The sequence below is a fragment of the Eleutherodactylus coqui genome, chromosome 3, assembly GCF_035609145.1.
Source record: "Eleutherodactylus coqui strain aEleCoq1 chromosome 3, aEleCoq1.hap1, whole genome shotgun sequence".
Taxonomy (NCBI): domain Eukaryota; kingdom Metazoa; phylum Chordata; class Amphibia; order Anura; family Eleutherodactylidae; genus Eleutherodactylus; species Eleutherodactylus coqui.
Genome location: NC_089839.1, coordinates 226,523,288 through 226,537,760, shown reverse-complemented (window position 1 = coordinate 226,537,760; position 14,473 = coordinate 226,523,288). Strand labels below are relative to the sequence as shown.

Below are 14,473 nucleotides of genomic sequence, written 5' to 3'. Positions count from 1 at the left end.
GGGAGACCTCCGGCACCCACAATCTGACAGCACCTTGTATCCTCCTCCTCCTGCCACCCCAGGAAATTTCGTCTCTCCCACCCTGGCGGCAATGCGGGGTTGTGAAATATCGGCGTTAGAGCTCCTCTACGAAGCGTCATGTCTCCTCTGGTCGTCAGTCTGTCCCATGTCTCTAAACAGTTCAGCATCTTTGGGGTGTGAGACAAAGCCGTGGGTCTATCTTCCCTCTTGATCCAGGGTAGTAGCCGCAAGTGGGGCCAAATCAATGTTGTTTACATTTTCACCCACTGTTTTGAGGCAGCATGGTGATGTCAGTCTACCAGCCTGGTGAGGACCGCCGCTGAGTGGTATGTTTTGAGGTCTGGAAGACCCACTCCACCCCTGGACTTAGGGCGTGACCTGGTTCTGTAGCTAATGCGGCTACACCTAGCTCCCCACACGAATCTGCGAAACACTTGGTAAATCTGTTTGAAGTACTGAGCCGGTAGCTTAATTGGCAAGGTCTGGAAGAGGTAGAGGAACTTTGGGGTCACGTCCACCTTCAGTACGTTTATCCGCCCAAACCAACTCAACTGTTTGGTGGCGTACCCCTTTAGTTCATTTGTCACTCTTTCCAGTAGGGGAATATAGTTAAGGTGGTATAACAACGAAACGTCCGACGCCAAATGCACCCCCAGGTACTGGATGGAGGTCGAGCGCCATTTGAAGTTGAACTGATTGGCAAGGTGGGCCACTTCACTAGAAGGGAGTGAAACATTCATAGCCTCGGCCTTAAGTTGACCTTAAAACTACTCAGGTGACCAAAGTGAGCAAATTCCTGTAATATTGCTGGAAATGTGGTATGTGGCTGAGATACAAATAGGAGAAGGTCATCTGCATAGAGAGCCATTTTGCAAGTCTGACTCCCAACCTGCAAACCGCGTACGTCTGGATTATTCCGCAGTGCCACAGCCAGGTGCTCCATAACAATGGGTTACAGAAGGGGAGACAGAGGGCATCCCTTTCTCATCCCGTTCCTAATATGTACCGGGTCGGACAGGAGGCCATTTACTCGGATCTGCGCTGAAGGGTTCCCATATAGTGCCAGAGTCCAGTTCAGGAATCTCGGTCCCAGACCCAGTTGTGTCAACGAGGCACTCAGGAATTCCCAACTAACACGATCAAAAGCCTTCTCGGCGTCTATTGAAAGGAGGCAAAATGGCTGCGGCAGGCGATGGGCTTGACTCACTAGGAGGACGGTCTTGTTGATATTATCCCTAGCCTCCCGCTCTTTTATGAATCCCACTTGATCATTATGAATTTGAGAAGGAAGAATGGGAGCTAGTCTACCCGCCAGTACTTTGGAGAATAACTTAACATCGAGGTTGAGAAGTGAGATTGGGCGATAACTAGCGCATGCTCCAGCATCCTTACCTGGTTTGGGAAGCACTGTGATGTGTGCCATGAATGACTGAGGGGGGCAAGGAGCCGAGGGAGAGATATGATTGAATGCCTCTAGTAAGATTGGGGTAAGAACTTCCCGAAATTGTTTGAAGAATCAGGGGGTGAACCCGTCCAGGCCAGGGGCCTTTCTGGTCGGTGAGGCCTTGATATCTTCATTAATTTCTTCCACCATAAATTCGGAATCTGAGGCCTCCCTGATCTCTCTTGAGATACCTGGGAGGGCCATTTTCTGTATATAAGTTTCTTTTTTAGCTTTCCGACCAGCAGACGTCATCTCAGCCAACTGACCCTGTATCTTATAAAAGTCCTGGTAATAGGCCCTGAAAGCTTCAGTGATTCCCTTAGGGTCATGTTTCTTTTGGCCTGTGCCGTCCACTATATGGGGAACATAAGTGGTATCCGTTATGGAGGAAGCGCGCCAGTGAGCGTCCGCATTTATTAGCGTGCTCGTAGCAGCAACAGTTCATTCTATCTCTAAATCGCAAGTATTTTTAGTCTAGGAGGAGCCTCCGCTCCTCTCCTGTATCTAGTAGCTCGTTCTGGGTGGATGGGTTTCTAGTTTGGCGGAACATTCTCTCCAGGTTCACTATTTTGTCTAGTAGGGAAATTATTTTGGCTGCCTTTTCCCGCTTCAGACGCGCCCCATGTTTAATGACGACTCCCCTCAGGACACATTTAAGTGTCTCCCATTGAACCAGTTTAGAGATTGTGTCAGCAGAGTGGTCAGCAAGGAAGTTCTCAATAGTACTACGTATATCGGCGCAGCACAGTGTGTCTTTCAGGAGATTTTCGTTCAGTCTCCATGACCATGGTCTTTCTAGGACACCTGGGACCGATAAAGAGAGGAGAACCGGTGCATGGTTACACATGCAATTTAATGCAAATGCAATGTAATTATTATTTTTTCCTATTGAAATGGCATGCAGTTTTCACGTGCATGAAAACCACATGTACAGAGATGCGTTTACCTCACCAAACGCATCACACTTATGTAGAGAATGGCAAGTTTAACACTGCTATATTGGTCTGCGTTTCTCTAGCCGATATCACAGTTGCTCATGTAAATACAGCCTTAGGGCGGCTTCAGACGACCATATATCGGCAGGGTATTCAAGCCGGCTGATATACGGCGTCTCTCTCTGCAGGGGGAGGAGGCTGGAGGAGCCGGGAGCCGTGCTCTGAGCTCCCGCCCCCTCTCTACCGCCTCTCCGCCCCTCGGCACTATTTGCAATGAGAGGGAGTGGGGCGGGGGCAGAGCTAATTTTCATGAATTAGCTCCGCCCCCATCCCGCCTCCCCTCATTGCAAATAGTGCAGAGGGGTGGAGAGGGGGTGGAGAGTTGGTGGAGATGGCGCGGGAGCACAGAGCACTGCTTCTGGCTCTTCCAGCCTCCTCCCCCTGCAGAGAGGGACGCCGTATATCAGCCGGCTTGAATACGCGGCCGATATACGGTCGTCTGAATAAGCCCTTAGGCTTTATTCACACGAGCGTATATCGGCCGCACTTTCACGTCTGGCTGATATACACTGCCCATCTGATTCATTGGTTTACAATGCATCAGTTCAGGTGGGAGTATTCCTGCGGCGTAAAAGCACCCGTCAGGCCAAGATAGCACATATCAGCCAGGCGCTTTTACGTCAGCCAGGAAAGATAGTTCAGGAACTATCTTCCTGGCCGGAATACGGCGGTGGCTCCCATAGACTCCTATAGTAGCTGCCAGAGAAGGGAGGTGGGAGGGAGTTTAGTAGCATGTCTCTAGCATAATCACTCATTGCCTTTTGTATTCGGTTCTCCTCATTTATGACGTTATGTACTGAGATGCCACCAGTGTTGGGTAAGATGTGGTTAATGCGGCGGCGGGCTCCTGGGCTTATCTGGGGTGATGAGACAGGATGCGGGCTGATTATTGGAGAATGGATCCGGTTCAGCGGCTGCAGTCAGGGAATCAGTGCATGCAACAGCAGCTCCCAAAGAGATAAGACCGCTTCCCCACTCATCAGCACTTTATGAATTATTGAAGATCTGTGCTGGTATCTGAGGGCGTTCAGCTGTCTCTGTGTGCCAGGCTGGCAGGATGATGACCCCGACAGTGGCCAAACACCAGCATGACAGCAAGGATTTGCATCTTGATCTGTGCATCAGATTGCAAGCTCTTTGCACTAGAGAGAGTCCATCTTTCCCTGGCACCCTGGTGTTCAATCCGCTTATTCCTCCATTATATAAGTACAACCTAGTTGAAATATACTCTTTGTTAAAGAGTATCTGAATGTTCCGCTGTGCAGGAACTTAGTCCTCACTATTAACAAGATCTCTGCTTGCTATCAGTGAATAGGAACAAGGGACGGGAATGGTGTAAAATAAAGCTATATGCCATGCTCCCTTCCTTAACCCCTTAGTGGCGTGACCTATTTTGGACCTAAGGACACAACAATTTTTGGGGATTTTCATGTTCACCTTTCAAAAGCCATAACATATTTTTCTATTGACGTATGAGGTTTTTCCACTTTTGCACAATAAAAACCTTTTTTTGGGACTTTTTTTTTCATTTGCATCACTGAATTCAAAGTCCCATAACTTTTTTTTTTCCATGGGCAGAGCTTTGTGAGGGCTTGTTTTTTGTGTGACAAGTTGTAATTTTTGTTGGTACCATTTTGGGAGTACATATGTCTTTTTTTATCACTGCTGCGTTTTTTGGGGGAGAGGTGAAATGAACAACAAAAATCATTTTTTTAATAGCATGTCTCAAGCAAGTTTGAAAGTGTGTTTATTTTAATGTGTAAATTAATCCCACCGTGTATGTACCCTGTCATAAGTATGTATGTGTGTGTGTGTGTATATATATATATATATATATATATATATATATATATAATGCCTCTTTGGATCCATTTCATTATTGCCTTGATGAAGGACCCATGTATTTTGGTTAGCCATTAAAAAGTATCAGATTTACAAGATTACCTGGTTTCTTTTACTGAGAACATGTATGCCCATTCGCATGAACTGCTTCCCACTCAGCAAGTACATTTACACCCTGAGGCGGGATTGCGTTAAAGGACTTTTTGCAAAATCAACTTTTATCACCTATCCATAGCATAGATGATTTAAGTCTGATCGGTGGGGGTGTCACCACTGAGACTCCCAACGATCGCAAGAATGGGGTCCCGTATACTCCTCTTCTCATCATCGCAGACTCCCTGCAACCTTCACTGTGATGTGGAGATTGAATGTAGCGTTGGTCATACCTGTGCCGCACTGCTCCATTCATTTCAGAGGAGCTGACAGAAATAGCAGTACAAGCACTTGGCTATCTCCAGCAGTCCCACTGAAAATGAATGGAGCAACAATTCCCCATGCATGACCACCGCTCCCTTCATTCTCCACGTCGCTGTGAGGACAGACAGACAAGAGACCCCCGTTCTCAGGATCGGTGGGGGTTTCAGCAGTGAGACTCCCACAGATCAGACTTTTGTCACCTATCCATAGTCTGACTTTACAACTGCTTTGTATGCCCCCCGATCCAGCGCAGGTGTCTGGGCCCCTGCTGCTCCAAGTTCGCTGTCATGGTCACATGCTGTTTAATGCGCACGTGATCACTCAGTCAGTCAAACTTCAGCAGTCACGTGCCTTTCGTGTTCACAATGACCGTCGCTGCTTCTTCCAGGATCGGAGCAGCAGGGGCTCCTGTGCTTGAAGACAGGGCACTTAAGTTGGTAAGTATGGATTATTTCTTTATTTTGCAACATTCCTGCCCCAACAATTCAATTTTTTTAGTCTCAGAAGCCCCTTTAAAGAAGTTATCGAGGCAGAAAATAAAAATTAAGAGTGGCTCAGAGTATTGGCGAAACATAAAGGAAACCATGTTCTCTCAAAGGGTGCTGGTGATTGGCTGCAGCAGTCACATGTCCCTGGTGTCAGTGATGTCATTGCTGCAGCAGGAAGTGTAGAGCGGCAGAGCACGCCATCTTTTATATTTTGCCGCCACTCTGAGGGTACATTCACACCTGAGTTTAGGCTGCATTCAAGCTTTCCATCTCTCCTAATTCCATTTTTTGGTTTCCAAAATGGAACCAACAGAATTACCGGTAAATGTTTTGTGGGGTTTTTTCACCCTTGATTTCAATGGGTTTTCCAAAAACGGAAAGCTTTCAGTTTGCTTACGTTCCACTCGTTTTCAGAACAATTCTGCAACATTATTTGTTCTGTTAAAAAAAACAAAAAACAAAGACTTAATGGAACAAAAGCAAACTGAAAGTTTTTATTTATTTTTTTGAAAATCCATTGAAATCAGTGGGGGAAATGTTTAACTCCCTTTCTCTGCTTCAGAACACAAAATAGAGAGACTGAAAACCTGAACACAGCTGTGAACAAGTCATGGAGCTGCTTTAAAGCATTTTTTTCTGTCTAGATAACCTCTTTGATACTTCTCATAGCTGATGTTTTGTTACAATTGTAACCAGTAATAAACATCCTGGACGCCAGCCTGATACATTGTTACATTTCACCTAAATTGATATAAAGTATCAGGACAATTTGAAGTGCATGTTGATTCCTCACTGGCTTTCTTCTCTCTTTCCACCGCAGATTCAGCCAAGTTTCACCGTCTCCGGTGTGACGGACATTCCTGTAACCCTCCAGTTGGGAATCTCGCTATTGGCCGGACGCCAGTCACCCTTACCACCTGCGGCCAGAATGTCAGTGAACTCTATTGCTTCTATCCAGAGGTGCAGTTTCAACAGACGCTCGTCTCCTGCGGCCAAAGCCAGTGCACAAAATGTAGCATCAACCAGCCGGAGAACTCGCACCTCCCTTCTCACATGACAGACGATGTCTTCTCCAGTCCAGCTACCTGGTGGCAGTCGGCACAGGGTGTCCTCAGGGAGGAGATCAGGTTGGACTTTGAGACAGAGTTTTACTTAACGCATGTCATCATGGTCTTCAAGTCTCCGCGTCCTGCAGCGATGGTTCTTGAGAGGTCTCATGACCATGGGAAAACTTGGAGAGCTTATAAGTATTTTGCTACTAACTGTACGGCTACTTTTGGCCTTCAGGATGACCTGAAAGAAGAGAGGTCAATGTGCACCTCCAGGTATTCCAACGCCTGGCCGTGTACGAGAGGAGAGGTGAGCACGGACCCAAGATGGGATAACAATATGTTGACACCTGGGGGACAGGATAATGGCACACTGACACTTAGGGGACAGGATAATGATACGTTGACATTTGGGGGCTAGGACAATGGCACGCTGATACTTGGGGGATGTGATAATGGCACTTGGGGGGTCAAGATAATGACACACTGACATTTGGGAGGGGGGAGGATAATGGCGCACTGACCCTTGGAGGAGGGAGCAGGACAATGATGCGCTAACCCTTGGGGGGGGGGCATGTCAATGGTGCGCTAACCCTTGGGGGGGCATGTCAATTGTGTGCTGACCCTTGGGAGGTCATGTCAATGTTGTGCTGACGCTTGGGGGGGGGGCAGAACAATAACACGCTGACATTTGCTTGGAGGGGCATGACAATGACACGCTGACACTTGTTTGCCGGGCATGATAATGGCACGCTGACACTTCGGGCATTTCCTTAGATAGTTTAGTACACCTCTCTGCCCCCCCATACTACACAGTGACTCCTGTTCCCATCAGGCAGACATATTGTCACTTGTCTAATTCCATTCATGAGATTATTTGGCCTTGTTTCGTCTCTGTGTCTGTGATTAGATCAGTTTTTCTTGCACAGTTTCCAAGCAGCACAGATAGAATCTTCTGGCCTCACAAGTACATTTCTGGAGCGGTAAAGTGATTCTTCACCTTTATCACTATTTTATCATTTAGATCCAAATTTCTGTCCTAAGTAACTTCTTAAAGTCTTGATAGCAGTCGAAGGTCATTTTTTTCTGACACAGAGCTCCAAGTTCTTAAACATTCTTTAAGGTTATAGGATAGAATTCTGACTACCTTCAGCCACCACTAGAGGGAGCTCACTACACATCATACAGTATGCATTGAGCTCCCTCTAATGGTGGCTGCAGGTAGACAGAATTGCGTAGGTACTGCCACAATGGACTTTTATCATCTGTCGACAGAAAAATGGTTATTCACTGCTTTAAAGATCTATTATAAAACTATTTGACACAGATGTTTTGGTAAATTTAAATGACAGAACGAAAAACGATGTTCAAAGGTGGATATTCACTTTGGCATAAACCCAGTGGGTACAGCCTTTAAAGGGTGACATGGAATTTTTATGTATGCAAATAGGAAATGGTAGAGCAGGTCTGCAGGGCCACCTACTGCTGTGAAGCATTGTACCATTTCTCATTTGTATACCAAATTTCCCAGGGAGTATTGCATGGCCTATAGGTTCTTCTCTTACCTACTAGGAACTTTCCACAAGAAGACCGTTCCCCTACCGGACCAAGGGGAGTCCCTACCATAAGGTAACCTGACCCTGTCACCTCAGGTGGCAGTCTGCAGCACCTTAGAGGGACGTCATGTTGCCAACTGGCCAGTAAGTCACCAGACGGCATGTAATGTAGACTGTTATATATTATTTACCATCTATATTAATGGATGGTAAAAAATGATTGTTGGCTGCAAACCCACCACCATCAAGCATTTAACTCTCTTTATCTGTAGTTCCCGTCTGGCAGTCGCTGCTTCAGTAATCAAACTGTGACCACTGACCTTTCCCCCAGCATCTGCGTTCCAGCCAACAAGATGGTCTGCATTCCAGTTAGCAAGATGCAGTCCTGTATGTAGTGCAGGTTGAGGGGGGAAGGGGAGGGGGTGAGGGTGCGGGCGACGCAAGTTTGGGGTCACAGTCTGTATACAGCAGCGGCTCAAGCATGGGAGCTACAGATGGAGGGAGTAAATTGCTTCATGGTGTTGGGTTGCTGCCTGACCGGAGGTCCACTAACAGGGTCACACTTAATACTGGGGCCACTATGGGGGTCACTGTTACTATTGGTGCCACTAACAGTCACTGTTACTACTAGGTCCACTAATGGGGTCGCTATTACTACTGGAGTCACTAACGGAGTTTCAATTACTACTGAGCCACTAACAGGGTCAGTATTACTACTGGAGCCACTAATGGATTCATTATTACTATTGGAACCACTAACAGGGTCAGTATTACTACTGATGCCACTAATAGATTCAATATGACTATTGGAACCACTAATGGGGTTGCTATTACTACTGGGACCTCTAATAGTGTCAATATTCTTACTAGGGCCACTAACTGAGTTACAGTTACTACTGGGACCACTAACAGGGTCAATATTACTACTGGGGCCACTAACAGGGTCAATATTACTACTGGGGCCACTAATGGATTCATTATTGCTATTGGAACAACTAATGGGGTAACTAATACTACTGGGGCTATTATGGTGGTGGGGCACTATTACTACTGCGGCCATTATGGTGGGGGGGGGGGATCTATTACTACTGGGGCCATTAAGAGGGACATTTACTATTAAGGCCACTCTTACTCTACAATCTCAATGGTTCAAATATGTGTTGGCTATCTTGTATATTGGGGCTTTCAATGTGGCGATGTGTGCCCTCTGTCCTATATGTGTGTCGTAGACTGGCTGAGGTGTGCAGTCTGGTTTGCTGCTGGACATATAATGAGTTCTTCAGTTCTTTAAATATTCTGGGATTGCTATTTAAGCCAATAAAGAAGTCTTCTTATACAAAGGGGTTAAATGCATAACTGAGCCCCATCTGCCCCCCTTCCACATAACAGAACCGCGGGGGTCCCGGGCGCTGCCTGTCAGCAGCGGTAGACACACTTGTGTCATCTGTGTTGGAATTCAATTTCTTCGGGACTGCTGCTGCAATAGAATGGAGCGCTTCTGTGGCACAGCGGGGTGAGCATCGCCTAACAGTGGGGGGCTGGGACAGCGGGAATGAGCGGATTTGTTAGAAATGTTCTATAAATCATGACAGTTGACCGGGCATGAATACGGTGACGCAGATCACGCTACATGTGCAGTCACAACAGAGCGCCTGGGGGTCGTGCGATGTGCTGCGGTGGTGAAGCCTCCGTTATTCCTCTTATTATCTCTTCTATCCATTGTACAGGACGTCTTCTACTCCAGTCACATCCAGAGCTGCATCCTTAATTCTACTCTGCCCATTCAAGTACCACTTGACAAATAGCACGTCAATTGGCGCTAAAGACAGATGTTCGCATGCAGCAGATGATCAGTAGTATGTGGATGAATGATTATTACTACGATTGTTTGTCGCCATCAGGTGCGTCCCAACCATGAAGTAACCCGAGACTGGCGCTTCAGGTGGCAGTTTGCACAATCTCAGAGGCGGTTGCAACCTGGCCAGTAATTATTTTTTACCGAGCATATCAATAGCCGGTAAAAAAATAATTGCCAGCTGCTGGAAGCTGGCCGGGCAGCAACCCTACAAGCATTGAACTACTTCCACAGCCACAACACCGGTCCGGCGGCATCGGCTGCTGAGTCTGTGACCGCTGATGTCTCCTTAAGTGTCTGCGTTCCTGCATAGAGACGGTGGATTGTAAGTCACGCTAACGCTTGGGAAAGAGGTCAAGGGCCACATACTCAGCAGTCCAGGGCTGCAGACCAAGTGAGTAAAATGCCTGATGAGTTGCTGCCGGAGGACACTATTAGTACTGGGGCTAATACAGGGGGGTACTATTACTAGTGGGGTGACTGTGTGGGGCACTATTACTAATGGTGCCACTAACGAGGGGACTATTACGACTGGAGCAACTATGAGGGCCACTATTTTAGGCAGTAGTTTCTGAAGCAAACGCTACATTAATAATGTCATAAAAAAGTGCAAACCAGCAGAGATATCGCTGCTTACAAAGCAAATAGGGGAAAAAAAATCTGAATGCAGCTCTGGATGGGACTGAAGCAGAAGTCATTCAGCTTTACTCAGTAATGCATGTAGATTGATAGTTCTACTTCTAGTAACATTGTGTTTGTACTCATCTCTTACCTGCAGGTGATATTTCGAGCCTTAAATCCAACTAACAGGATTGAGGATCCCTACAGCCTTCAAGCGCAGGACCTGCTGAAGATCACTAACCTGAGACTTCTGCTCTTAAAGAGACAGGAGTGTCCATGTCAGACTGTGCAGGGGCTACAGGAGAAGCCCCAAAGATTTGCTCATTACGCCATTTATGATCTGATCGTACGTGGAAGCTGTTTTTGCAATGGACACGCAGAGGAATGTGAGCAGGCAGGGGATGCACCTGGATCTGAAACTGCTGTGAGTAGAAGAGAGCCACAAGTGTCATTCTTTACTGTCATTCTGTTCCATACCAGAACTATAAGCCTCGCCGTATACGATGCATTGAACTGAACTGTTGTGCATGTCCCAGAATGAATGGGTTGTCAGAAAGTCTTTACAGGTCAGTCCTATAACGAATAGAATTCTAGAGGGTTTCGCAAAAACTTTAACTAATGTCACTTGCCTCCACATTGCACAGAAAAGTAGCTTGTAACTCTATGATCAAACACTGAAATATTCTACAATATGTGTACAATTTTTACATACAGAAGCTAAAAACCTGTCTTGAACTTATACTTCTTAGACGTTGTTAGTACAGAAGGGGAAATTTACTAAGCCTGTCATTTCTGATGCCGTGCTTGGCACAATTTCCTCAGGTGCACTTAATACATGAAGAGGCACGGCACACGCATCTTCAAGTATTACGCATATTCCTGGCTCCTCCGTACGCCTTCTAAGAAATGTATGCCAGGTCTAAGCAGTTCCTGGTGTAAATTATACATACAACTGTCGGTCTTGGGTGGCCACTTCCCCTACAGACAAGCTCTGCCCACCTTTTGAAAAATTGCCAGGTTTGGCGCAGAAAATGAAAAGTCGCAAATTTTTGCCAGGATTTCAACATCAATTCGGCTTCGGAATCCGTTGTTTTACTATACTCTTGAGTCCAATGGCAACCAACTTTATAGTTCATATGGCGCAGTCTCAAAATAATAATAATAATAATAAACTTTATTTGTATAGCGCCAAAATCTGTGTTGGTGGAAAAAAATAAGACAAAGATTTTGACGCATACGTGACCATCTGAAATTTGTTTCTGCGATCACTCGCAGGTCTTCCCCTGCAGAAATCCGCAAGCGGAATCTGACCTGTTTGTGTGAGCTCGGCCTTATGGCTTATTCATTCAGGCATATTTAGTTGTGGTTTGCAAAATACAGTACTTTCACGAAACAAAACTGTGTGTATTTGCTGGACATTGTGTTCCTCAAGCGCGCAAAAAGAATGCAAGTAGGTCCCAATGATTACACAATGAATGGGTTGATATCATGCATATTCACAATCCCATCGACTTTTAATAGTCTATCTTGTTCTTTAAATTCAGTTTCACACGGCTGACATTTTAGCCAGAGATTTGTGCGTTGCGAGACACACGAATATGAACCCCATTCTTTTGAATGGGGTCATATACATGAGGCATGTCCTATCTTTGGGCATGCCCATGCATCACCCATTGTTCTCAATGGGGCTGGCAGCAGTAGCACACCACGTGCTAGGTGCACGCGGAGCGAGGTTACCACATTAAAAACTATGGAAGACGCTCCATGTTCCTCTGTCGCGGTTGTTAGCCGGGCTGGAGGATCACTACTTCCCCAAAGTGATGTGAGACATTTTTGACACAAAAACAGCTTGCATCCGTGTGGAAATCGCATTTTGTCGAGCGCAATATCGGGCTGTGATTCATGGCCTGATACCGCACACGCTCATGGGAAATTAGCCTAAGGCCGGCTTCACGCGGCTGATAAAATGCGCAAGATTTGTCTTGCAGAAATATGAACATGAGAGATGTTCTCCGGCATAGCACCGCGATGCGATACTATGCGGGATACAAATCGCAGCATGTTCTATCGCAGCCCCATTGAACGAAATGGGGGGAACTCTGCATTCCTCTGCTGCGGCCGCAGCGGGGATTCCTTTCATCCCTGCAGTGATGCGAGGCTGCGTTCACATGAAAACTCCCAGGATGCTCTGGCTTTCACATGGATGCCGAGCGCGATATGGGGGTGGGATTCACATCCCCATATTGCACTTGCCCATGTAAAGTTAGTTTAATGCTGTTTGTTGTTTTTTTTTGTATCAAGCGCATTAATACGTGCATTAAAAACGCAGGTATAAATACTCTAAATACCGATATCGCTGCGGAATATGTTGGCGCTATATAAATAAAGATTATTATTACTCCACATGCAAATCAAAAGGGTTTCAGCAGTGTTATTACGAGAGTAAAAAATGTGCAGTACAAATACGGCAGACTCTATTTACACGAGCGATTTTGATTTTTAATTTTTTTTTTCCACACAAATTTTTGTGAGTTGTGAGGAGCACAGAAATCGCATGTGGAAAAAACTCATTATTTTAAATGGGTTAATTTACATGGGCGATATTTCTCATGGACCGGTAAATTGCTGCATGAATCATCCATTCATTCCTACGAGAGGCATGTACCTGGGATTTCCATGTGAGTTCGATGTGTTTTTCTATTTTTACTATTGAAACAACATGCAATTTTTCACACCTGAAAAGTGCAGCAATGTGTTTTTTCTTGCAGAAGGCATTGCAGCTGCAGAAAAAAATCGGCCTTTAGGCCAGCTGCACACGGCCGTGACGGGCTCCGCCGCGAAATTCCGCGGTGGAGCCCGTCACGGCGCCCCCCAGGAGACCCCATACTTACCTGCGGATCCGGCGTCCTCGCTCCCGCATGACGCTTCCCCGCCCACCTCCGCCGCATCATGTGACACGTCCACTGCGTCACCTGACACGCCGGCCGCGTCATATGACGCGGCGGCAGTGGGCGGGGAAGCGTTTTCACGCTATCTTCCGCTGTGCTACAGCGGAAGATAGCGTGAACGGACGGCTTCCATTGACTGCAATGGAAGCCGTCCGCGCGTACACCCGCGGCAAATAGAGCATGCCGCGGGTGAGGACGGGTGAATTCAATAGAACCTAATAGCTGTGGGCAACGCAGCGGATTTCCGTGGGGAAATCCATTCGTGGGAAGGAGGCCTAAGACTGAAGCTGTTCTCAGCTGTCCCTATGATCCCCAGATATGGCTGTCCAAAATGGACAGCGCAATTCTTTAGACTCCGTAATCTCTGTAGTACGCTGGTAGTGTTAGACTACACCTGCTCTCTGATTGGCCAGTTCTTCTCACAAGATCAGCGCACAGTGTGCATTAGGTAGTTAGAAAATGGCTGCAGCCATCTTGGACAGGCAATAATGGAGCCTGGGACTGGCAGATCAGAGGAACTTCGGCATTGAAAAACAGCCAGTAATAACCCCCCACCTCCTCTTGTCCAGTTCTGACAGCAAAATTTAAATGCCCCGATCAGTATTCTGGGATGCCCTGCCTTTTGGTTGCCATGGCAGCCTGGGGCCTTCTAAGGCTGGGTTCACACGGGACGGATTTGCTACAGAATTTCTGCGCGGCAAATCAGCCCGCAGCTCCTAATTCTGGGATTAGCCAGCCATGTCGACAAGATTTTGCAAAAATCTTGTCCACACAGGGCGGCCAATCCATCGCGGCAAAGCTGTGCTGAGGCGGCGCTGCGGCGTGGAATTGACAGCCACAGCATGTCAATTCTTTTTTTTTTTTTTCCGTTGTGGCCTCTCTATGGGGAGAGAAAACCACAACGGAATGCCGGCGGCCGAACCGCTCCAAAACGGCAGCGCTTATTCCGTGGAAATCTCGTGCTTTTTCGGTGCAGCCAAACCGCAAGATTTCCGTAGGGATTTCTGTCCCATGGGAACCCAGCCTAAAGGCTCCCAGGGCTGATTGCCTATCAAGCCATGACAGTGGTAACATTGATAGATGGCCCATCAGAACACAGCATAATGCAATGATATACTATTACATTATACTGGATGATCGTAAGTTCAAGTCCCCTATAGGACTAAAAAAGTGTAAAAATGAGTTTTAAAAAGCTTTACGAATTCTTTTAAAAACAAAACCCTTTCCTCTTAGGTCG

The 14,473-nt window shown here is 46.7% G+C and overlaps 1 protein-coding gene across 1 annotated transcript in view; it reads left to right on the top strand.

The window, feature by feature from the left end:
* The window catches only part of LOC136621498 (netrin-4-like), a 49,955-nt gene that overhangs the window by 9,199 nt on the left and 26,283 nt on the right, over positions 1 to 14,473 (top strand). The window contains exons 2-3 of the mRNA XM_066597017.1: positions 6,028 to 6,566; positions 10,446 to 10,712. Coding sequence (XP_066453114.1) covers positions 6,028 to 6,566; positions 10,446 to 10,712 — 806 coding nt within the window. The remainder of the gene's footprint in view (positions 1 to 6,027; positions 6,567 to 10,445; positions 10,713 to 14,473) is intronic.